Below are 25,448 nucleotides of genomic sequence, written 5' to 3'. Positions count from 1 at the left end.
CGGCTGCAACTGAGTACATAATCAAATGTTACATCAAGGTTATGGACAGCCTCATCTTCATCTTCGTCTCCCTAATTGTGTTACATAATGATTTTGTAACCAGTAAGAGGAGAGATACACCCAAAGGTGTTTGTTTCCTGCTTTGCATAATTGGTAAACAAAACAAAACCCTATTTGGCTAATAAACAATAAGCTCCTGCAGATGTTTCATAATAGAAGCATTATTAAGAAATGAAATGTTTTCTGTCTAGGGAAGTGATAGAGGGCTTTTAATGAGTCTACAGTTTATACACTGCAGGAACTTTGACAAAAAGTAATACAATAGTACAAGTAGTGCTTTTAGAAATGAAGTCTCTCACTCTGAATGTCCCTGTTGGACATTCAGAGTGAGAGACCCCCGTCTGTATCACCGTGTCATCTATTTGGACTAAGACTCCTATTAAAGCACATGTCAGTGAAAGGAGCTCCTTTCATGCACTACAGTCTGACCCAGGTGAGTATCTGTGACATAGCTACAGAATAAATATTTACATACAATTTCCTAGAAATAATTCATTAATCATTTGGACTAGAAATACTTTGATGAAACTCCCCTAACCTGTCACATTGGTTTGCCCCAAATCGTTGGCTGTCAGGCAGCTGATTGAGTACCAGCACTCACTGGTACGCAATCACCAATTCTGCCAAAAACTGATTGCGGCTTCTACCTTGTTACACGAATGTTGTTTGTGGCTCAAGATGACTTTATGTCATCCATAAGGGATGCATTTGACATATGTTTCACATATTATAGGACAACACTTACTTATAGCAGTTTAAATACGAGCAATCACTTTTTGGCACAACACCTGTTGTGCGATCTAACATTACAACCGACCGCACAGCAAGTACAAACCATGGCTGATGTGGGTGCTTTCACTTGAGCTTAGTTTGGCCCAGGAAGATGGCGCCTCAACCAGAAATCCTGGCCACGCCCCCTCTCGTGACATCATGCTCATCTACCAGTTGGAAGGTTGGTGAACTGATCTGTGGCTCCTCCAGTCTGCACGTCAAAGTATCCTTAGATACTGAATAAATGAATAATAAATTAACTGAATAATAAATAAGTCTCAGTGTGTGTTTGGGTGAACTTGTAGGAGGAAGTGTTTTGAGTGCTCAACTTTAGCAGACAGGTGCTATATAATTACCAGTCCATTCCATCCATCCACCCATCCAGGGCCGCGGGGGCAGCAGCCTAAACCTAAGCAGATAAGCCCAGACCTCTTTGTCCCCAGCCACCTCGGCCAACTTGTCTGGGGGAACACAAAGGTGTTCCCAGGCCCATGTCCTGGGTCTGCCCCGGGGCCTCCTCCAGTGGTGGGACATGCCCAGACTCACCCAGGATGCATCCTTGTCAGATGCCCAAACCACTTCAACTGGTTCCTTTCGATGTGGAGGGGCAGCGGCTTTACTCTGAGCCCCTCTCAGATGGCTGATCTTATCCTATCTCTAAGCGAGAGGCCAGCCACTCGGAGGGGGAAGCCCATTTCTGCTGCTTGTATCCGCGATCTCGTTCTTTCAGTCACTACCCACAGCTCATGACCACAGGTGAGGGTAGGGACGTAGACTGACCGGTAAATTGAGAGCTTCGCTTAGACCATTTCTGAAATAGTGTGTAGCCAGCATCTACAGAACTTTGGAAGGCCCTGAAAGAAACCCAGAGGATTATTCCTAAATAAAGGTGGCCATACCGAGATGGTCTTTTTAGGATTGTTGTTGCCTTAGAAACTGCATTTCCATGTATGTTTGCACACTCGAGTAAATCACTGAAATGAGGGGTAACTCAAAACTTTTGCAAAGTGTTGTACTATGATGAGATTCTAAAAAAAATAAAACATCTCATTCCCTTAATAAAGTGATGGTAATATAGCTTTAGGTTTGTAGTTTTGTTTTAAAGGCAAAAAATGCTAAATTGAAACATAGCAATGGTTTAAAGCTAACTTGTGTCTTCTCAGCCATCACGGCAGACGGACGTCCCTCCCTGAACCTGGTTCTGACAAACGTTTCTTCCTGTTAAATGTGAGTTTTTCTTTCCCTCTGTCGCCATGTGCTTACTCATAGGAAGTCATCCAATTGTTGGGAAATATCTCTGTATTATTGTAGGGTCTTTACCTTACAATATAAAGCACATTGAGGCAACTGTTGTTGTGATTTGGTGCTATACAAATGCTATATAAAGAAAAGCTTGAATTGAACTGAGTTTTGGTTGTTTGTTTTTTTTTTAACTTTTATTGCCAAAAATAACAAGGCAATTCACATCAACAACATGACCTGAGACCAAATCTGCTGCATATAATGGTGGGGGTTATTCAAAAACTTAATTGAAAAGAAAAAACATATATACACATATACAGATACATACATACCAATACCTAAGCACAGATTTAACAATGTTAAGGCTTGAGTGTCCTTTCAAGATATTTTATAATTAGTCTCCATTTTTTCTCAAAGGTTGGCACTTTTAGTTGTAGTTGAGCTGTTATCATTTCTATCGTATAGACACGTCTAGTTTTCAGAAGCCACTGGCAACCGTGGGTGTTTCTGGTTTGAGCCAGTGAATTGTTATCATTTTTCTTGCAGTCATAAGGAGGAGATGCAGGAGAAAGTGCTGCTCATAGGAGAAACCATCACGAAAGATATCCAACAAAAAGATCAGGGGATCCATTGGGAGGTTGACTGACAATATGCTTTGTATAATGTTCTTGACATCCATCCAGTACTGTTGTATGTAAACAGAGTCCCAAAAAATATGCGTCTGGTCCCCCACAAACCCACACCCTCTCCAACACTTATCACTGACACTACTTTTGGATAGAAAGGTTTTCAGTGGAGTTCTAAAAAATCTTAATTTAACCTTCCAGTCAAATTCCTTCCACATTTGACTACCCACCCCTCTATGGCAGCCTCAACAGACACTCTCCCATGTGACATCATCCAACATTATATTGAGCTCCATTTCCCATTGTTGTTTTATATGATAGGCATTATCAGACATGTCAATCAGCAGTTTCTGGTAGATCAAAGACACTTGGTTTTTCAATGTACCTGACTTTTCAAGCAGTTTTATAAAATGGTTTTCCAACCCGATTGGTTCTCTTCTAATATTGTCCCAGTCTTTATGCTTTGTAATGTAGTCCCTTAACTGTAAGTATCTATAGTGGTCCCCTGGGGATAAAGGATATTTAGCCCTTAGCTGGGCAAAACTTTTAAGAGTATTCTTTTCAAACAGCTGATTGACTGTAATCAATCCTTTCTCCGCCTACCTCTCAAAACTCTAATCTGACAATGATGGAAGAAACTCGACATTTCCATTTATGGGAACAGCTCGAGACATGGTCAAATTCCCTTTTAGCATTTTTAACACTTGGTTCCAAATATTTACGGTATGCTTGACCCATGGGTTAGTTATTTTAATCTTTTTCTGTGATTGGGGGTTGAGAAATGGGAGACTCCGAAGGGAGATACCTGGTAAGGAATACTCTTCCATAGATACCCACTGCGTTTCTGAATCATGAATAATCCAGGCAGCCATTGATTTTAATTGAGCTGCCCAGTAGTACATTCTGAAGTTAGGCAACTTGAGGCCCCCTTTTTCCTTTCCAGACATTAACATTTTGAGTCTGACCCTTGGTCGTTTATTCTGCCAGATAAATTTGGATGTAATGCGTTCTAATAATTTGAATGCAGACTGTGGGATCAAAATGAGTAGGTGCTGAAATAGGAATAATAGGCGTGGAAGAATATTCATCCTTATACATTCAATGAACTGAGTTTTTAACACAATAAATGGTTCAGCCATAAACTAGGACAGCAGTCTCCAACTTTTTTTGCGCCACGGACCGGTTTATGCCCGACAATATTTTCACGGACCGGCCTTTAAGGTGTCGCGGGTAAATACAACAAAATAAAACTAGTACCGGTACTGAAAAAAAGAAGATTTATTCATAACACACGTGAAAAGACCCAGGAAAACAGAGTTAACGATAAAAACGATAACAAAATAACGCTGAAAACCGATAAAAACCTTGAAAACCATACATTTCACACACCTGAGCCTCAACTCTTGCGGCCCGGTACCGGTCCGAGGCCCGCTGAACTAGGACACCTTTTAATCACATGTGGGTGACACAACTCCAGTCTAGCTGTGCCTCAGGGGTGGGCAATTCCAGGCCTCGAGGGCCGGTGTCCTGCAGGTTTTAGATCTCACCCTGGGTCAACACACCTGAATCAAATGATTAGTTCATTACCAGGCCTCTGGAGAACTTCAAGACATGTTGAGGAGGTCATTTAGCAATTTGAATCAGCTGTGTTGGATCAAGGACACATCTAAGACCTGCAGGACACCGGCCCTCGAGGCCTGGAGTTCCCCACCCCTGCTGTACATAATGCCATCGGTGGGTCGGAGTGATTTTGCCAAAGCATAAGTAGCTGACAAAAAAAAAAAAAAAAAAAAGCCCTGTAGTGTATTCTGAGGTCCTCTGGCCTGGTGATGGGGACATACTGGGTTTCTAAATGGTCCCAACAGCTTCATAGAGGCAAAGAGTGCTCACTTTGGTCCCAAAGTTATAGAGCCACTCCTGACTTAGTGTGACGATTATTAGCAGTTTACTGAGGTTAAACATTAAAGCCAACTTTGACAGGAACTACTGTAGCAAAACACTCTGGGTACAGTGACCTCTCTGCAACAATAAGGCCTGAATGGTTTGGAAACGGGTGGGAGCGACTGGACAAACTGTGTATATGCAGATATCTGTACTTAATCCTCCATCTGCTAATGTTTATGCACAAGTTTCATCTGTATCCTTTTCATGGTTGTACTAGCAAGACATCTTCAGCTTCTGCCTGGATGGTTGAACAAAAGGTGAGCTTTGGTTGAGAAGACAAACTTAACCCCAACCTGCTTTACTAAAGGAAGCAGACTGATTTGTGGAGACTACATAGCAGAAACAAACATGAATCTGCACATCAGAATAAGAGTTTATTAATGAAAATTTAAAAAAGAAACCACAATTAACATCTACACGAAAGAGTAGTGGAACCATCACTGCTGTTTGGAATAAAGTAGCAAGACAAAGATCACTCTCCGGTTGCTTTCTGTGAGTGCTGTGCCACAATGGAGGAAACGAGGATTTCACATCTACTCCATAGCAAAGGATCCCGAGCCCCTCACATACAATCAGCTGTACACTCCGATGCAGTAACGCGACTCGGTAAACATTCAGACTACACGGGCTCCTGACGACGTTCCACTTCTGGTCACTTAGGCACTCTTTGTCCAGTTGTAACAAGACAAGATGGAGAAAGGCTCCGTCTATGTACGAAAACTGCTTTAATTCAATCACAGATGAATTCAAGTCAATCACAGACAACACATACAAATAATTAAAAAAAGAAAAGAAAAAAAAGAAAAGAAAAAAAGACGAGTGAAGGACAGATGCTGAGGCTCTGTGGTCCATTTAAGGATAGTTACAGTTCATTCCACCCTGCTTATTTCTCTTTTGTAGCTCATTGTCAAACTCATTTTGGATTGTGTTGTAGAGGTTCAGGGTAACAAGGAGTTGCAACACTAAACTAAATCTGGGCAGAAATTCAGGCCGTCTACCTTTCAAAGAACATTGGACTTGTGCAAAACCCATACCCTCCATTTATGGAAAGCAATCCCATGTGAACCCAACATGAAACCTGAAACACAGCCTCCCGATGAGCAGGTGAGAGCTGTGCTTCTGAGTACAGCTGGGTCACTGGAAAGCAAAGGCGTGAAGAAGGCCGCTCTCACTCAGAGACAGCCGATGAAGAGACACAAGAGGACGGAGACCCAGATGTTCTGGAGTTTAGAAGTTTTACTCCTTGTTTCCCTACAACAGATGTAGTGAGTACAAAGTTTATGATCTAAAGACCCACACGGGAAATACATCAGGTAGAAATAAACTGGAACCATCCTCAAATATGAACACTGCTGAATTTCCTTCTTCACTGGTATTAGTTTAAGTCTGTTGAGCATTTGACGAGGAGTTAAGTGCTAATGGAAAAGGTTTGAGGAGGACTCTAGTGTAGCAGGTGGACTCGTGGGCTCTCAAGTCTTTTGAGCATTTATCAAACATTTGCATCTCTGACATATTCGTCGTCAGTCCATCACTGTGGGCAGAGCTCAGTGGGGGCAGTTCTCCAGCTCCACTAAGCTCCTGATTGAGTCTGTACAGAAAGATCAGGAGGAGTGGCTCAGAAACCCATTCCACCCCCCATACCACCCATGCCTCCCATGCCTCCCATGCCCCCTGGCATTTCCTTCTCCTCCTTGGGGAGCTCTGTGACGACAGCCTCAGCAGTGGAGAGCAGAGATGCTACTCCTGCAGCATCCATCAGTGCTGTCCTCACCACCTGTAAGAGGAGGAAATAAAAAGTTAAAGCTCCTCCATAATCTGCCATGAAAAAAAACCCAAAACAAAAAGCTATACAGCATCCATCTTGCGAGTGAATGTGATTGGCTGAGCTGTACCTTTGTGGGGTCAATGATGCCCTTCTCCACCATATTGACGTACTCTCCCTGCATGGCATCGTAGCCCGTCCCAGGGGATCCCAGCAGGATCTTTTCCACAACGAGTGAACCCTCCACACCTGCGTTTTTGGCAATGGTCATGGCAGGAATACGAAGCGCCCGTCTGATGATGTCCACACCTGTTTAGATCGAGGCGCTGGTTAAAACCGAAGCTCGTATGTAACCCTAGGAGTATAGGTGTTACCGAGAAGAGGCTAAAGCACAATCTTACCGATCTTCTGGTCAGAATTGGCAGTTTTGAGGGCGTCGAGGGCGGGGATGCAGCGCAGCAGGGCACAACCTCCTCCAGGAACAATGCCCTCCTCAACAGCTGCCCTGGTGGCATTCAGAGCATCTGTCACGCGGTCCTTCTTCTCATTCACCTCCACATCACTTGTTCCTCCCACCTGAAATAGAGCAAAGGTGTCACAGCTTTGCCTCTTCACAGGAAAAACCACTCATCCACAAATGGTGCCGAATCCAACCTTGAGCACGGCGACTCCATCCGAAAGCTTTGCCAGCCTCTCGTTGAGCTTCTCCTTCTCGTAGTCACTGGTGGTGCTCTCCAGCTGCTCGGCGATCTCTGCCGCCCGTTTCTCAATCTCAGCCGAGCTGCCTCCTCCCCTCAGCAGCAGGGTGTCGTCTTTAGTGATCTGCACCTCGCCGACCTTGCCGAAGTCATGAGCCTGGATGTCCTCAAGAGCCAGGCCCAGAGCCTCATCCCCAAACACCTACAGATACACAAAGAACAATATACCATCAGATGGCAGTTCAGATTTATAAAGAGTTGCCACAATTAAGACTGATGAGAACCTACAGTCCCCCCGGTGGCGATGGCCATATCCTTCAACTGGTTCTTCCTGTTGTCGCCAAAGCCTGGGGCTTTAACTGCTACCACCTGAAGCCCAACCTTCAGCCTGAAAAGAAATGAAAAAAAATAAATAAGTAAATAGCTACTACACATTCAAAGTTCCCTCAGTGTAGTTTTCTCTTTTTTCCTTAAGCAGTTAACATGCATCTCAGTCCCCGACTTCACAACAATGTACCTGTTGAGAACCAAGGTGCTCAGAGCTTCTCCATCCACGTCCTCTGCCACGATAACCAGAGGTTTACGGTGCTGGTTGGCAATTTCCAGAGCTGGCACAATGCTCTGGACACTGGAGATCTTCTTCTCACTCAGCAGCAGGTAGGCATCCTGGAACTCGCACTTCTGGCCTGGTAGAAACAGGAAGAAACAAGACTTGGCACATGAAAACCATTCACAGTTTAATGGTTACAAAACCTGCATGTTTTACTGTTAAATCCAGTCAGCACACAGTATCGATGTTAGACGGGGACGACTGCAACCTCAGACAAGTTTGAAAGCATGCTTCTGTCTTTTTTTTTTTTAACACTTCAAATTTGTCTGTAAAGATTATATTTTGATGCAAGTGAAAACACTAACAATTCAATAAAGCAAACCGTTTCAACACTGTCACAGATAGGGATGGGTACCGTTCTGACATAAACTGTAGTAACCAGACCGAAAAGCAGCGCACATTTCGGTGCTTTATTTTCCTGAGATGTCATACACTTTGGATTCTAGCCAATCATTTTACGTTTCCGAGGATAGTAGGCGGGGCCAGGTACGTACATTCTTTTAGAGCAGAGCTACAGATTAAAAATGCCCAAGCTGAAGCGGTCAAAAGTCTGGCTGTACTTCACAGCAAAAGATGCAAACTCAGCAGCCTGCAACAAGTGCTTTAAGCTGATACTGTGATACTGTCAAAGGAGGTAACACCTCGAATCCGATGAAACACCTGGCGACGCATAGCGGGTTTTTTTTAAAAGCCGAAAAAATGCGCTGTATTTGATAGCTTGCTGCGAGACCTCACACCGAGCACATCTACTGCGGGTGTGGTGCCTGTTATCAGACCCGGAGTTAGCAACATCCCCCAAAAACACGAAGAGGAGGGTCCTGGCCCCTAGCCCTGCCAGTGTAGCAGAAATGATGAGGATGATGATGCAGCAGCAGCCGTTCTTCTCTGCGTGAGTAGCTTAATGTTGTTCGTGTGTTATTTACGTTGAGTAGGCTAACCACGTTATTACATGAATGCATGTAAGGTGAACTAGCAAACACCGTGGTAGTTACATGCAGCTGTCTTGTGGGAAACAGTTAAACATGAGAGGTTTTTGGACAAAGTTTGTGTTTTTTTCCATTGTTCAAGCACTGCTTCCAGCCAAGAGTGATACCATATATGCCCCATACCTGCAGAAAAGGCTAACATTGTTATCTTTTTACAAAAAAAAAAAACAGCTGAACATGAGAGGTTTTTGGACCAATTTTGTGTTCTCCATTCTTTAAGCACCGGTTTGAGCACCGGCACCGTTTCAAAAGTACCGGTTTGGCACCGGTATCGGATAAAACCTAAACGATACCCATCCCTAATTACAGATAATGACTTGTGTTTAAAACACTGTCAGATGATCTTCTGGGCTGCTTGCCCTTTCCCTGATTATCAATGCGTTATTTCCAAATACCTTCTGCAAAGCATACACTTTCTCCAGCAGGGGGCAGCACTTAACAAGTCAGTGTGTTGAGATGTTTTTGGAAGCACACTGCTGTTGAACTTTAGACGCTTTACTTAGCCCTAACCCCATTACCTCAATGGACTTTGCCTATTTTCCAAGTCACCACTGAATACAAATGCCTTGTCTGGGCTCACTGCACCACCTGGTGGTGCAAACCAATATTACATGAAATAACACATTTACAAAGTGTCTAACACAGATTCAGACAAAACCTATAAAATAAAAATTTAAGATACTAACATGTTATGCTGGACATTCTAGTCAGGCAGCTACAAAGAGATAAATGGCAACAACTAAAGAGGATAAATAGTTTAGATACGGTTTGTTTGTTGTGCTCCTGTAGGAGGACAGTGGGACTCTTACAAGCCTTTTACACTAACTGGTCATTTTATAATGAGTGCACAGCACCGGTTTATCAGTTAAAACTTTGAGCGAGTAGTAATGCACAGCTGAAACCTGTTCAGCAGCCTTACCTTTGGCAGTGTTGATGAAGTAAGGGGAGATGTACCCACGGTCAAACTTCATACCCTCAATGATCTCCAGCTCATCATGCAGAGTCTTCCCATCCTGGCAAATTGAACCAAACATTTACAGGCTGTCCGCAAAAATCAGACAGTAAATGTTCATTGGACGAGTAAATGAGTTTTTCTCCAGCAGGAGGAAATCTCTGAAACCAACCTTGACGGTGATGACTCCCTTACGGCCAACTTTCTTCATGGCATTAGAAATGATGTTGCCAATCTCCACATCTCCATTGGCTGAGATTGTAGCAACCTGAAAGAGCAGACTCATAATTAAAGCTCAAATCCCAAATGCCAGAGGCCCCATGGAGACAGCAGAAACATTACCATACCTGTGCGATCTCCTCGGGGGTTGTGACGGGCTTTGAAAGGTTCTTCAGCTCGTTGATGATGGTTTCTACAGCCATCATGACACCTCGGCGAATCTCCACGGGGTTCGCACCTTTGCTGATGTTGTCGAAACCTTCCTTGGCGATGGCTCGAGCCAGTACAGTGGCGGTGGTCGTGCCGTCGCCGGCCTCCTCGTTGGTGTTGTTGGCCACATCCTGCACCAGCTTGGCACCAATGTTCTTGTACTTGTCCTTCAGATCAATGCTCTTTGCCACCGTCACGCCATCCTTGGTGACCTTTGGACTGCCCCAGCTCTGCTCGATGATGACAGTGCGACCCTGAAACGAGCCAGAAAGTTGTGAGATGAAAAGTTCTGCACATATGTTTCAGAAAGACAAATAATCACTTTCATCTCCAGTATTTTCTTAAGTCGATGCCATTTGTTGCATTGCAAGAGGCATTTAGCATAATGATTAATGCATTTTGTTTAACACTTGGCTGATGAAGGACTTAGGCTAGCATATCTGCTTCATTAGTCCAAATACATCTCAATTCTTTGCTGAAATTAAACCTGCTTTTGGCAAGAAATTCAGTGATTTCCCTTCTCTGCCTGTGGAGGGCAGGGTACCCCTTTGTGGCATCAAGTCAAAGTGTACAAATATCTAGCTGTAAGAGCCCCAGTTCTGCCCACCTTTTGTTCAAATATCTGTATTTATTAGTGCCAACCACTCAGTAAAGTTGGCCCAATGCAAGACCAGGAGCTGAAAGCCTATACCAGGGGTCGGCAACCTCTTTAGTCCTTATACTGCGGCTCCGCGTGGTTTGGGAAAATAAATTAGAAGCATTTAGCTGAAGTGTATTGCTTATTATTTATTTTTGTTAGTTCTTTTTTTAACTTGTAGTTCTGTAGTTGTTTGCTACATGGATCATTTTAGTTCAGCTAGGTGTCTTTCCTTTTGTTATATTTCTTTAAGAGTTCAAAATGTGTTAATTACATGAATAAAATGTGATTTTCTCTGTAGCACTTCATGGATTTCATAAGCAACACACCTTAGTTGTTCACACAAAGCACAAGGTAAAAAACAATATATACAGTGTTATCTTCATTTTAGATGTCAAAACGTATTAGTGGCTCCCAGTGTTTTCTTTTGTGTGGAAACCGGCTCCAAATGGCTCTTTGGGTCTTAAAGGTTGCTGACCCCTGGCCTACACCAACACTCAGTGTAAGATATCAAGGATCTTTCTGTACAGTCTCCTAGAAAACTGGTCTAATATGCAAGAAAAGAAAAAAAAAAAAAAAATCAAAGGGGGAGTTACCTTTGGGCCCATGGTGACAGCCACGGCATCAGCCAGCAGGTCCACTCCCTGCAGCATGAGGGCACGAGCGTCAGCCCCAAACTTCACATCCTTGGCGTAGGCACGTGTGAGGTGGGGAGCCAGCGCACGGCTCACAGGCCTCACCTGCCTCATGACTGTGGCTAAACGAAACATGTCTGTGGGAGGAAAACACAGGTTAGGCCATAATGATGACTCCAAGTTCCCAAAGTTTAATTAATTACATTTCTTCGCATATGTAATAAGTACACCCCTAGTGGCCGCAGACGGCATGACATGAGACTTGTGAATGAATGAATAAAGGAACATCTCCAGTTGTACTAAACAAGGGGGCAGAGTCCCCTGGACTTATCATTAATCTGCAAGTTTAATGGTTTTAAGTGTTACCAATACTGGTTTTGGCCTGCCTACCTACACATTAAAAGTAAAGAGAGGTGCAGCTGAATACATTTTATTAATAGTTGAACAACACAATCTGACAGCCAGAATATCTGAAAATGTGTCAATTAAGTGGTTGAAACTGGAAGATATTTCATTAACCTCCTAAGACCTGAACTCTTCCACGGCATGCATTTTTAATTTCTCTTTGATATTTGGACATATTGGGGGCCCGATGAATGTAAAAACAAAGAATAACCAGATTTTTATATTTTTTTAAACACCTGATTTTTGTTTCTAAGAAAAATGACAGCCACATATGAGGATATTCAATTAAAATTTTGATAGAACAGTAGCAGTGTAATGTCCTTGTAACAAACGAACAAACCAAAGAAAGAGCCTGGAACATTCTTTAACATTCATTAAGGGGTTAGTAAAAATGATAAGGTAGCCCCAGAGCCAACCTGTTAAGACCAGTTAGGAAAACCTGTCAGTGACTTCAGTCAGCCAGATCACACCTGCTTAGCGAATAATGACCATCTTTTAATCATTGAGTAACATACCAATTATCAAAAAGTAGAAATTGTAAATTGTTGGGTACTGCAAGAACAACAAGCTATTACGAGTTTAAACTGTGCAGCAGTAGTATGCAAGAGCCCCTTGTCGGTTATCGGCGATTTTTAAATGGGGTTTACAACCATGGATTGTTATTAAGGTCTTAGGACCACAGGATTGTAACCCCAGATAATCCATGTTTTTAAAAGTCGTGTACAACGCCACCCCCGCGACTTTATCCCCATTCTTGTTGTAATTACTTGAGGTTAAGCTGTATTTAAGCTACTGAGCGACCAGTAACCATAGTAAATTCAGTGCAGATGAATATAAAAAAAATCAATTAAGTGTAACTACTTCAAAATATGTGATAATTGACTAAAAGATGTTCTAAATGCTTCAGTCTCTTGACTGTTAATTTTATGCGCATTGACCGTGACTGGATTAAGAAACGTCCACCCCACGCGTGCGCTCTTCAGGTCGTGCGTCACAAGGTCAAATTTGTGAAAGCACGTGTGGAAGTGCTTTCTCCATCCCTGCTCAGCTCATACACGGTCTCACTGCGAGGTTTTAACTGCTTTTAATCACTCGCTATCTCCCTCTTACTCCACACGAGCAAAGCACATTTAACAGTCGAGACAATACACTTGCACAGAGAGCACAGAGACAGCTAGCCTGTCGGTTAAAGTCTGTAGTCACACTCGTGTGTCCTTGCAGTTAGAAGGGGAAGAAATATGTTAGCGCGGAGCTATCAAACTCGAGCCTCCTGAGCAGCATGCGCAGAATGTACTCTACATAAAAGCTAGCGCTATTCGCGAGTATACGGGCTGTAACGTAAACTGAGTAGCTTCAGACACTTGCAGCAGTGTCCACACTTACCTGTGAGTTGAGGTAAAGGCTTGCTGCTAGCCGGTCTGCAAGACGGAATGATATAACGACTGGAGGAGAGAACAGTCGTGTGGAGTAACGGAGACAGAACTGCACATGGCCTAGCACATCCGGGTTATGTACCGGCCCGCCCAGACTGTGTATAAACCATAACTACCTAATAAAAGTGCTCTTCTTTTAAAATTCATAATGACGTGCGGGCACACGATTACTTGAATTATAGTTCTCGATAAAATAAAGTCAAAACAGTGTGTAAAATAGGCTAATTAGGATAGAAATATGTAGAATTATAAATTAATGCTCGTTCCTGGGCAAACGGTTCCAGAATTTTCTGGCGTGCCATTGGCGGAAAAAAAAAGGGTCAAAGTTGACATTGTGCAACGTTGCCTCAGCTCGGAGTGTTTCAAAGACAGAAAAGTCACTAAAGCAGTTTTAGAAAATGTCCCGTACATGTTTTGCTTTTATTAAATAATGTGTGAGCTTTTAAAAAAATATTTTGATGTTGGCCTTGGGTGTACTAGAACTTTCCCTTGCGCCTGACGAGTTCAGGGCAGGTTAGTGCGCATGCGTATTCTGGATATTTCTTCACGTGTAGATATCCTTCAGCGTACCATATTCACGCTCACCAAGGATTCGGGGTGCAGATTCACGCCGGCTCTCAGACCTCACACACGTCCAGAAATGGTAAGGTGCCTGGTTAATTTAATAAAGGCGAACAAAAAACGAGCGTCAATCACCGCCGAGTTCTTTGATATAGGGGACGCAGTCAGTAGACGGTTTAAATAAACTGACCAGCTTTTAGTTATTCTTAGCCGCATGTTAGCTAAAGTGAACATCAGTGACAAGGTCACGTTGCAAGGGAGCTAAGAATGAGCTTAAACAAATGCACGTCTGTCTTAATGGCAAGTCACAAAGCCTAAAACTAGATGAGGGATCATAAGACCTGTATACAAGTACAGCTATGAGCGCACTGTTAGCTGAAGTAAAAAGGTAAGTAATTGCACTTAGTGTAGCCATTCATTCATTCATTCATTCACGCACACACACACAAGGTGCAGCAAGTTTGCGTTTACCGTCAAGCTCAAGGGCACAAACCTCCAGGCATGAGATTTAGTGAGGAGCGACATGCAGTCCCATTGTTCCTGCTGAACTACTACTGACATCATAGCCTCTGAGTCAGGAGCAGCGGAAGTTTCGTTTGCTTGAAAGTAGTTTTTACAGCAGCATGCACTCAGATTGCATTCAGGACAAATGAGGTACTCAAGTACTTTATCCACCGCATTTGAGGAAAATTGAGTGATTTTTACTGCAGTAAATCTCTTTAAAGGCTTATCAGTGTAGAGGGAGTTATACTTGTCTGTACACATTTGCTTTGGAAAAGTTGCATCACCCCTGTGTAGAAACATTGTCACAAGTAAAGGTAATGCTAATATTTAAAAATGTACGAAATCAAAAGTACTCATTGTATAGAACAGGTTACTACTAGAATTGAGTCTTGCCACTGGTCAGCCATCTTGAAATGTTATGAGACACTTAGGTGGGTAGTTCTTTTGAACCCTTGTTTAATTAGAAACCATGTCTGCCAAAACTAGATCCTCAACTAGCTTGATACTCAATTTAAATGTAGATGTCTAGTATACATCTGGTTTTCTTGTCAGGTCATAAGCCAATCAAAACACTATCAGTGGCTAAAGTATAAGGAGAAAAGTTGGTGCATCTGACAGAAATGTGGGGCTAATCATAATGAGCTTATGCAACTTGTTAAGAACTTTGTGAAAACTGCTTCGTCTGGCCTTGGATTTTATCTGGTACCAGTGAGCAGGAGGATGTTTGATCCAGGCTCAGGGCTGATTGATGTTGGTTAGTTTGTTTTATCAGTGGAGAGGTGAAGAGTCCTTGGCCTGGACCCCTCAGACATAGTGTGGAAGCTCCGCCTCCTTTCCCTACTTATCAAACTGGGACCAGTCCCACTCCATCACCCTCCTCCATCACAGTCACAGATGACCTTTACTGAAGGTCACTCATGCAGTTGCTTTTAAACAAATGTTGTCCTTAAAGTCGTGACAGAAAAAAGTTGATCAGTGTCTCTCTGAAAGGCTGCACAGCTGCTGTCCTCCCTCGTGATTTCAGACTCAAGTAGATAAATGAGGAAAAGTTAATTTTCAGTTTAGCGGAAACTGATTGACAAAGGCTGCCTCTGTCGCTGACCTCCACCCTATTTCTTCAACTCAAACCCCGCAGCTTATTATTCACTCATGCATTATAACCAGCACGTTTCTGTATTAACTTACAGCTTGACTTAACTGTAAGCATGTGAAGCACTGAATCTAGTTAATGTTCACATTTTAAAACCTTTGCAGCAAATCAGTGTGTGTGTACAGATGGTGCATAACACATAAGTCAGGGGAGTGGGGCGTGTTACACAAGAGAGCCAATATAAACGTTTGGAGTCAAATTTGTAGGATTTTTCTTTTCCTCCAACTTTTATTTCTAATGATGAATCATTAGCTGCCCAGTTCACCTAAACATAGTGTGATAGTCGTGCTAATATGTGCTGTCTTTGTGTGGTCTCCAGGCTTTCAGAAAATTCCTTCCTCTGTTTGACCGGGTGCTTGTGGAGCGCTTCACAGCAGAGACGGTAACAAAGGGGGGCATCATGCTGCCAGAGAAGTCTCAAGGCAAAGTGCTGCAGGCTACAGTGGTGGCAGTCGGACCTGGCTCTGTCACCCAGGTAAGCATACATGGCATAGCTGCTACAAGAAGAGTGTATGGTTTTTGTTTTATTTTATAAATTAAAGCTTGTTTTAGCAGTTGGTATTAAACTACATGAAAATCTCACAATTCACAATACCGTTAATAAAAACAATAATTAAATTAAGAACTCTTAAACAGAAACTTTATTCCCCTCCAAAACAAAACGGTTATGAATCAGTATACCATGCTTGAGATGGGTTTTACTTTGAAAAGATTCCAATATTATAGTTATTGCTTATCCTTCAGTGTCCCTGATTGGGTTTAAAGCAGGGGTGGACAACTCCAGGCCTCGAGGGCTGGTGTCCTGCAGGTTTTAGATCTCACCCTGGGTCAACATACCTGAGTCAAATTAGTTCACTACCAGGCCTCTGGAGAAGTACGAGAATTGTTAAGGTCATTTAGCCATTTGAATCAGCTGCGTTGGATCAAGGACGCATCTAAAACCTGCAGGACCCTGATCCTTGAGCCCTGGAGTAACCCACCCCTGCTTTAAAGGGTTAGGCTGATGCAGCAGTGTGTTTTAGACACACTGCGCATAATTCTTTTTATGCGCACGACTCTTTTTTTCTGTATACACAGTTGCTCCTGCAAAAGCAAAACTGTTCAAAATGATGTCTGTTATAGTTTTTAGAATTTCTGGTTTTAGTTTTCTGAAGGTGCTGCACCTTTAAATATGATGCATTAAGAGAATAAAATCTGCACTTTACTATTTCCTAAACCCTGGTTACAGAATTGGGTTAGCACTGCTAACATAGTCAGTGTCTGGTTGACCTTCAGACTTGATCTAACCTAACCTAGGATTTTTCTCTCAATGATGCATTTGAAAACTGCAGTAAAAATGTATCTCTAAATACACAGTAGTGAACAGGACTCCTGCTGAAGCACAGATCCTCAGTCATCTGCCCTTTAAAAAGCTGTTAGGATCAGGGAAGCTACGTGTCATGTGACCATCCACTACATGACTGTATTTTCTTGTAAATTATAGGGTGAAACAAAAATACAGATCTTTATTGATTTTCAAATATAAAAGACTCAGTAACAACTGTGGTGTTACTTCATGCCTAACATGTTTTTCTCCTTCTTTCAGAAGGGAGAAATCCATCCAGTGAGCGTTAAGGTTGGGGAGAAGGTTCTCCTACCAGAGTACGGTGGGACTAAAGTCATTTTGGATGACAAGGTGCGGTACAGTTTCCTCAGACTCCGTCCACACTTTTGTGCTGAAATTAGTTAAATTTTTTCTTGTCTTTTCTCCCATAGGACTATTTCCTGTTCCGTGATGCAGATATCCTCGGTAAATATGTTGAATGAGTCGCCAATCCTCATGTAAAGTCCCTGACATCCTCAGAGAGAAGAAATTAAGTTCATTCATGTCTGTCTTTTTTTTCTTTTTTTTTTTTTCTTTCTTTCTTCTTTGTTCCTGTAAATAATTCTAATCATGTTTTGTTACAATAATAAAAGTGAAGACTCATTGTTGGGCTTTTCCTTTGACACACCTCCACCTGAAACTGTGTGATACTTGTGTAATCTTGGCAGAAGGAAAGTTTCATAGGCTTTTGTTCACATAAAGAAAAAAATGCAAGCACAGAAAAAGCTAAACACAAAAGGTGCTGCTATAACTTTTAGCTGTTTTGGTTTTGCTGTAGTTTTAGGTTGGCAGAGGGTGTTGTAGTTTCAGATGGTGTTGCTGCACTTCAAGTGATTGCTTTAAACCTTTGAAATCACAGTAAAACCACAGCATTTAGTAGTATAACATCCATAGGGTTAACGTGGGCTGGAACAAGGAATGATGTAAAGTTTCTGTATTTTCAAAGCAGAGAAGAAACAAAAACGAAACAATGTGCGACGCTGAGAGATGGAGAAAGATTTGCGTAGCTGAAAGGGAAATGAGAAATTATGTTCAAAAGTAAGGACTGCACAATAAGTTACATCTGCTAAAGTGGAACAATACTGTTCTAATTAATGTTTTTAAATCAAATATCAAACTTATACATAATGTACTGATGAATGTGGTTTTGTGGAAAATAATGCAAACCAGAAGTATATTCATTTTTGACTCATTTGAACTTCAGGCAAAACTGGTTAGTTTGTAGTAAAGTATAAGACTGGTACAGAGCAGACAGTTGTTCATGGTTAATACTAGGTTATAGCAAGGGTAGCAGATATCAATCTATATTTAAGGTTATCTATTAGATTCACCCACTAAATTCTCACTTTTATTCTAACTTTCAAGTGTGTTTGGGTTGGGAAATCAGCCACATGCACCCTGAAATACCTGCTTATATCTTAAATGCATATGACTAAACCCACAACGAGCAGTGCATGTGGAAGGAGCAGCACAGATCAGCTGATCAAAACAAATTATTTATTTCTAAGGAATTCTTTTCTCAGCGTTACTAAATCCGATTTTAAGGTTCCCCAACCAGCCAAATCCCACTTGAGCCTGTAACTAAGGAACCCATGACACAGAAAAACATACAGTAAAACGAAAAACTACAGATTCCTAACTAAATCACAGCGCCTCTCTTTGTAGACAAAGTGAGTAAGCTGGGTTTCCTTATAATTCAGACTTTGAGACAGTACACCCCGATTTCATGCGTAGCTGTAAAAACATTAAACACTGTTTTTGGTGTTTGTCAGGTTGGTCTGTGTCTTTCTCATTGGCACTTTGCAGGTATGCGAACCCCCTGCATATTGGCTAAAGAAGAGTGCCCTATCACTGATACGGGTCTCCTTACATAAGAATGAAGTTTGAGCCTCTTTGTGTTACCGTATCCGCTCAGCAGCTACAACACCGCGGCTGACGAACATCCGGGTATTCTGTCGAGATGGTCATGGCGGAGGGTACTGCAGTTCTCAGGAGGAATCGGCCTGGAACCAAGGCGAAGGTGAGTTGTGGTCTGTAGAACCACTCCAGCATGAGTACAAGAACCCTCTCCGCGGCTGGGAGAAGCTGCGTCTGTGGTGCTGTACAGCATTATCGTCCTCATTTTCGCGACAACTTTGTCGCAGACAGCGTATAGGAAGGGCCTGACCTGGAAATAGCCAGCTAGCTAAGATTAGCGGTTGCTCCGTCTAGTTCCTGGAGTAATGTTAGCGACTCTTGGTCCTGCTTTCCCTGTTCTGAATAAGTGTTCGGCTTGAATAATTCCTACGCCAGTTTGATGATACATTTTTACACATACCTCGATCCACGCGTCCGAGAAAAATTGTTAATTTCGCCGGAGCTTTGCAGGAAATAGTCATATCCCAATAGACGATACATAACTATGTAGCTAGCTATCTGCCTTCGGAGCTCAGAGTAATGTAGGAAAACTATGGCTGTTAACTTAGGTACTAACGTTTTACCCTCCGAAAAACTTCACCTGTCACCGACAGTTTGTCATCCCGTTACCCCCCTCTCCGTGTGTGTCATATATGATTTATAAACTGCCAGGATTGGCAATTTCTTTTCACTTTACGTCAGATGACAGTCACATTATATAGACTAGCTTTTGGATAACTGGCGATACATTCCAAACACTGAGTGCACACTAATACTGTCCTTCTTCATTGTGCAGGATTTCTACAACTGGCCAGATGAATCATTTGAGGAGATGGACAGCACCCTGGCTGTCCAACAGGTGGGTTGACATTTCATGTGTGTGTTTGTGTGTGGGTGTGTTCCCCACTCAATTTTAGACTGTCTGGTGCTGCTGTCTTATCGCTTGAGCTTAAAGTTGCTCAAATTAGACAAGAATTTGACTACATAGAGCTCGGAAATCTCAAAGCATGTTGATAGGCACCATGTTGTTCACATAAACAAAACAAAGTTAGATCCTAGCAAGCATTAGGGAGGAAAACGGGCTAATGAATTTAATGTTGCACTGTAATAATAACCTTATGTTTACTACGTACTTTAACTAAACTGTACTGTGAGTCTGAAGAATGAGTCATTCAGATGCATAGCAGTTTTGGCTTTTATTATGGCAGGTCGTGTCATTGCAACATTTTGTGCTGTGGTGTAGCACCAGCTGCAGGAGCTTTTTTTGTTCTCCATTGATACCAGTCAGCAGTATCCACCTTGACTTCTGTGTGTTCACTTTCGTAGCCCGGCCACGATCACACTATCGCAGAATCTGTTTTTCAAAATCAAAGCATGAAGACTTTCTTTGATTCCAGCTATGCTGCCAGGTAGCTACAACCCAGATAACTGACACACCTAGGGTGTGTAGCATAGCAACAGCCCTACAGCATTTAACCACAACAGTTAAATATAGTGTAATTATAACTTTGTGGTATGAAATTCCTGTGATCACACTAACATATTTTTCAAAATGTTGTTGAAGGTGATACGTTTCCTTCTTCCAACTGCTACCCAAGCCAAGCTCCTTGTTGCTGCTTCCTGTCTGGAAAAGGGTTTCCATTCTAGTCACATGTGCTGTTTTGTCATTTTAAAACGTTTTAAACGTTTTAAATGTTTTAAAACGTTTATATATTCCATTATCAACTCGAACTTGCTTGAAAAACAATCCCATTATGCATTACATTATTGATGTCACAATCCTGAGCTCTATATTCAGTCAGTGTAAATGTTGTTAAAGGTTTAAAAAACTGTGGGGGGATTTCACACTCAACCTAGTGAAGTGAGTTTATATGTATAGTAGAATTTAAAACCAAACTTTTAACCAAAGAGCTCTCTAGGTGAAACCAAATGAAGTCCTGACACAGAAAAACATTGAACTGAGGGTCAGTGACTTTAATCAGCCAGTTAAATTTGACATTTTTGACTGTGCTTGCAGGCATCATGTGTTGTCTTTACATGCCTTTGTCGGAACATGATTTTGAGACAGTTTGCAGTGTTTGCTGCTTTTTCTGACTTTAAGTAACCAAAATCTCTCCAAATTCCTCTGTGCCTTCTTTTAAGCAGTAGGGTTAGCACTGTGAGCTTTGGATTATGAGCTGTGCTTGTTGTGACATCTTGTTTTTAATAATGTTGTCACTCAAGTTTTTCTCAACATTTCTGTTGTTATTTTCTTTTTTTCCATCTGACTCACTCCTAACGTACTGGTGTGGCTGACAGTTGCCCAAACATTTACACATGTGCTGCTCTCTGCCGTGTGTGTCAGCCTACCTGGTGCGGCTCTGACTTTATTCCAAACACATTATTGGTTTGGTGCGGCACTGTTCGCATTGTCGTTGGCCTTTCGTGATGTATGAACACATTCACTGTGTGTTCATCATGTGTCAGGTGATGAAAGTCAGACTGGACTGTAAGTGACAGTCTGTACTAATGTGTGTGTTTTCTCTGTGTCAGTATATTCAGCAGAACATCCGATCAGACTGCTCCAATATCGACAAAATCCTGGAACCTCCTGAGGGTCAGGATGAGGGCGTGTGGAAGTATGAGCACCTCAGGTAAGAAGTCTTGGGTCACATATTTCTAAACAGGATCAGAGCTGCAGACAAGCATTTATAAAATGTCCTTTTATATTCTGGCAGCTGCTACACAGTATAGCAAATATATACTGTACTTTTTGCTTCTAAAATGAAATGTTTTGTAGGCTTCATTAGTTCTGTGTTCGGTCCTGTGCTTATTTCTACTGCGTGCAATCAGTTTTTAGTAACATCTCTGAAGAAATTATTAAATTAAGTTGAATATGTAGACCAGTGCCGTTTCTAGAGATTCTTTGAACCAGTTCTTTGTTCAGATATGAGGAGCTTTCAGATAAAAAGAAAGTGAAGTATAGGCGATCTCTACTTGCTTAAATCTTGTGCTCACAGTTGGGCTAAAACCTGGCTGCAGAAGAAAAAATCATGTGATCAGAGGATATTTTGTTTTAACTCTGCTTTTATTGGATCCTTTTGTAGGCAGTTCTGCCTGGAGCTCAACGGGCTAGCTGTGAAACTGCAGGTGAGTACACTAAATCACCACAAACTTCCTTTGGTAATTTTGGGGTTTGAGCATTCTTTCGCCCCTAGAAATTCGCCTTAATCCTCTATAGATCCCGAATCAGGCCTCATTTAAGGTTTAAAAAAATAGTGCAGTCTGTAAAAATGGTCATTGACACATAAGTCAGCAGCATGTAGGCTTGCTACTCTTTGTAAACCAGGAATATTTCTCTCTAGTGCAGAACGGTTCAGGAACATCAAGTAGTTGGTTTGGTAAGAGACTGTTAGCTGCAGTGATTTTGGTGTTTCTGCCTACAGAGTGAGTGCCATCCAGACACCTGCACCCAGATGACAGCCACGGAGCAGTGGATCTTTTTATGTGCTGCCCACAAGACACCCAAAGAAGTGAGTCAAAGCTTCCAGCTGTCACTCAAGCTTTTCAAGCAGCTGCTCTCACATTGATGGGTTTGTGTTTGTTTTGTGATGCTGCTGCTTCCACAGTGCCCTGCCATCGATTACACCAGGCACACGCTGGACGGAGCTGCCTGCCTTCTTAATAGCAACAAATACTTCCCCAGCAGGTCAGTCGTTTTCCATTAAGCAGCTATAATTTATAGAATAGTATCAAATCAATTTCAGGTCATTGTTTAGCTGCTAAGCTGAATAACCAGACTGTTTCTGTTCACTCTTAATACTCTTGAGGCATCATTTTCAGCAGGCATCCGATTTCAGTATCCAAGCTCCAAAAGTACTCTTCAAGCTTCAAATTGACTCCAATAGGTGCTTCTACTAAAAAATCTCGGATGATTTAAAAAATGTGACCTCGATCTAAAGGTCAGAGGTCAAGTTCTCTAAAAACCCTTGTGAATGTGACAACTTGAGAACGAGGGGGGGATGTAGGATTTTTCAAATTCATACCATAGGTGTGTCTGCTAGGAAGCCGTGGGGTAGTGCTGGTGGTTGCCAGTATTTTATTAAAAGTTATGCACAACTGTATTACTTTAAATTGCTGTTTGACAGGCATCAGCCACCACAGACTTGACTTGATTACATGAGAGACGGAATAAAGTGTTGGAGGTGGAGTGGTAGTGGGTTGTAAAGTGGCTTGCATGTGCACACACTGTAGACAGGCTAAAGCACATTTATTACAGTGCCTTAGATGAAGTTGGATTTGTATGGACAAAGTAATGGGGCACCTATACATTTCACCAGCAGCTGCTCAGCTATGGAAACCCATGCTGTGATGCTCCCAGTGCACAAGCTAAATCACCACTGGTTTGTGTCTACAGGGTGAGCATCAAGGAGTCATCAGTGGCCAAGCTGGGCTCTGTTTGTCGTCGTATCTATAGGATATTCTCTCATGCTTACTTCCATCATCGCCAGATATTTGACAAGTATGAGGTAGGCGTTTACAACCTTTGCTTCCCATCGCTCTCTGGTTGTTGCTGTCAAGCTAGAAATTCTAAAATGTGATTTTATTTGTTCCTTCCTGGTATATGGATTTGTTTTTTCTTTTTGCTGTTACAGAAATCAAACTTGAAGAGGTCATAAAGACTGTTATAGTCTTCATATAGTCTCTCTTGTATTTTTAGTGTGTTCATCATTGGTTTTAAGTAAATGTGCTCTGCTCAAGTTAATTTTTCCCCATTTCATTTCCATTTCAATTGCTAAATTGATTGTAACAAAAATTGGAAAAAGTGAGGCGTTCCCCATCTTTGAGTGACTTCACACAATAAACTGTGGATCAGTTCTCTGCAGAAATCTAAATGATGCTTACGAACAATCACTCAGTGCTTTACCTCCACTGTGCTCGGTGGCAGCAAACTACACACAGACTCCACGTCAGTGCATCAAATCAAACTTTTAGCCTTTTAATGGTGACACTGGTGAGCAAGCACGTTAATGTTAGCCAGCTAGCTGCTGCGTGGGATATAAGCAGTTTGTTCACAATAGCTTAACAAAAGACTATTTATACAAGTCCATAATGTCTAAGGAAAGAAGAATTTGAATGATGTGTCAACTAGTTACCATCAGTAGGGCATCCCATCCAAGGAGGGTTATTTTGAGTTTTTCTTTTCAATTATTTGTCGACATGTCCAAATCACAACTCTGAAACTGTAAGTGAAGATTTAAGATTTGCACATTTGTCTTTTTTTAATCACAGTTCTCCTCCTACTTCATCTGCCTCACCCACCACTGCTGTGTCCTCCCTTATTTCCACCTTATCTCCTGAACTCAAGTCACGGCTCCAACATAAGAAAATGTACATAAACATGCCTATTTATTACAATATTGTTACAGTTTTTGTCAGAAGATGAAACATGAGACCCTGCTGTAGCCAGCTGAACAGCTGGTTATAAGCTAACATTATGCTAGCTAATGTTAGGTTCAAGTGTCGTTAAAAAAAAAAAAAAAAAGAAAGAAATCACTTGTGATAAGCTGTTTGATTATTCTTTATTTATTTATGAAGTGTTTGAAGTGAATTCAGCAGCAATGGCAGTAGGGCTGGGCGATATGGCCTAAAATCCATATCATGGTATACTTTGAAGCATGTGTGGTAACAACATATCGCGATATATTCTTCTGTATAAAGTATTTTACACACTATAAGGCGCAGTTACAAATCCTTTAATTTCCTCAAAAATCGACAGCGCGCCTTATGTATGAATTCTGGTTGTGCTTACTGACCGCAAACCGATTTTATGTGGTACATGGCGCTCAGAAATCTGTCAAAAATGTTTTAGTCCGACTTTGGTAAGCTATGAAGCCACACAGCTTGATGGATTGCTGGAGCATTACGGCTACTGTAGTCAGGAGCCTCTCGGAGTAATCTGGGTCCAAAACCAAAACTTCAGGTCCCAAAGTCAAACGAACACTGCGGCATCACTGAGAGTTAAAAACTGTCTAAATTCTTTCATCTTTAATAAAATGATCAGCGTTGCTGCTTTACCAGGTGCAACAATTAAGTTTAACATCCAGACGTCCATGAAAACAGGATTTATTAAATTTAGTTAGAGTAGAGTTATAAGTTATCAGGAAGACAAATGCAATTGCATGGTAGGGTGCTGTAAACGGACCAAACTTCTAGCGTATACAGTTTATACCGCCCAGCCCTAAATAGCAGCATGCTTTGTTCTCTGCCATCATGAGGATTAAGGTTCATATATGCTTATTTCTCAGAAAGTAAGAGGAACGTGATCATAGGACAGGAGTGTGTTCTGAATCCATAAAGTAGAAACACACAAATGCCTCTCACCGTTCAGCTTTAGAATAAAACATTTCCAGCAGTGGAGTCTCGTGGTCTGTTTCCAGCCTCTTATAGAACACTGAACTGGTAACACACTGGCTACTGTGATCATTGCTACATATGTCTGTGTGCAGAATGAAACGTTCCTGTGTCACCGGTTCACACGCTTCGTGATGAAGTACAACCTGATGTCCAAGGACAACCTGATCGTTCCCATCCTGGAGGAGGAAGTGCAGAACACCTCTTCAGCTGGGGAGAGCGAAGCCTAAGAGACAGCTCCTGCTGCTGCCACCATAAGGGAGACACATGTAAACATATTTCTACATTACAGAGGAGACGCATTCATTACACACACACACACACACACACACACACACACACACACACACACACCAGTAGAGAAGTAGTCCCAGGCCATTGTCTTAGTGGT

The 25,448-nt window shown here is 42.0% G+C and overlaps 2 protein-coding genes across 4 annotated transcripts; one reads left to right on the top strand and one right to left on the bottom strand.

Annotated features, from left to right (window-relative positions):
- Positions 1-4,998: 4,998 nt before the first annotated feature.
- Positions 4,999-13,279, bottom strand: hspd1 (heat shock 60 protein 1). The gene is made up of 11 exons (XM_005933384.2): positions 13,141-13,279; positions 11,314-11,489; positions 9,999-10,334; positions 9,824-9,919; positions 9,619-9,712; positions 7,621-7,789; positions 7,392-7,491; positions 7,060-7,305; positions 6,807-6,981; positions 6,536-6,714; positions 4,999-6,417 (listed from the first exon to the last, which is right to left on the bottom strand). Exons 2-11 carry the CDS (start codon positions 11,485-11,487, stop codon positions 6,259-6,261), a joined length of 1,728 nt encoding a protein of 575 aa, XP_005933446.1. The 5' UTR covers positions 11,488-11,489; positions 13,141-13,279; the 3' UTR covers positions 4,999-6,258.
- Positions 13,280-13,695: 416 nt separating this feature from the next.
- On the top strand, positions 13,696-25,409 carry LOC102310674 (MOB-like protein phocein). 3 transcript variants are annotated; one of them, XM_014337124.2, is made up of 9 exons: positions 13,696-13,833; positions 15,725-15,880; positions 19,461-19,523; positions 21,197-21,297; positions 21,751-21,793; positions 22,090-22,176; positions 22,273-22,352; positions 23,061-23,172; positions 25,153-25,409. In XM_014337124.2, exons 1-9 carry the CDS (start codon positions 13,714-13,716, stop codon positions 25,285-25,287), a joined length of 897 nt encoding a protein of 298 aa, XP_014192610.1. In that variant the 5' UTR covers positions 13,696-13,713; the 3' UTR covers positions 25,288-25,409. The 3 variants fall into 3 exon arrangements, with proteins under 3 accessions (XP_014192610.1, XP_005933445.1, XP_005933442.1); XM_005933380.3 differs by lacking the exons at positions 13,696-13,833; positions 15,725-15,880 and adding an exon at positions 18,636-18,788; XM_005933383.3 differs by lacking the exons at positions 19,461-19,523; positions 21,197-21,297; positions 21,751-21,793; ... (2 more) ...; positions 23,061-23,172; positions 25,153-25,409 and adding exons at positions 16,991-17,080; positions 17,161-17,372.
- The last annotated feature ends 39 nt before the right edge of the window (positions 25,410-25,448 follow it).

The sequence above is a fragment of the Haplochromis burtoni genome, unplaced genomic scaffold, assembly GCF_018398535.1.
Source record: "Haplochromis burtoni strain Fernald_Lab_line unplaced genomic scaffold, NCSU_Asbu1 Contig_165, whole genome shotgun sequence".
NCBI classification, from domain to species: Eukaryota; Metazoa; Chordata; class Actinopteri; order Cichliformes; family Cichlidae; genus Haplochromis; species Haplochromis burtoni.
Note: the sequence above shows the minus strand (reverse complement) of the source record. Positions and strands in the feature narration are given on the sequence as shown.

Bases quoted from the DNA above. Each gene is read 5' to 3' on its own strand.
- hspd1 (XM_005933384.2), bottom strand. From the start codon at position 11,487: ATGTTTCGTTTAGCCACAGTCATGAGGCAGGTGAGGCCTGTGAGCCGT. The intron at 10,335-11,313 runs GTAACTCCCCCT...GGCTCGTTTCAG, and splicing joins CTGTCACCATGGGCCCAAAG to GGTCGCACTGTCATCATCGA. The intron at 7,492-7,620 runs GTACATTGTTGT...ATTTCTTTTCAG, and splicing joins AGCACCTTGGTTCTCAACAG to GCTGAAGGTTGGGCTTCAGG.
- LOC102310674 (XM_014337124.2), top strand. From the start codon at position 13,714: ATGCGTATTCTGGATATTTCTTCACGTGTAGATATCCTTCAGCGTACC. The intron at 19,524-21,196 runs GTGGGTTGACAT...TCTCTGTGTCAG, and splicing joins GCACCCTGGCTGTCCAACAG to TATATTCAGCAGAACATCCG. The intron at 21,794-22,089 runs GTGAGTACACTA...TTCTGCCTACAG, and splicing joins GGCTAGCTGTGAAACTGCAG to AGTGAGTGCCATCCAGACAC.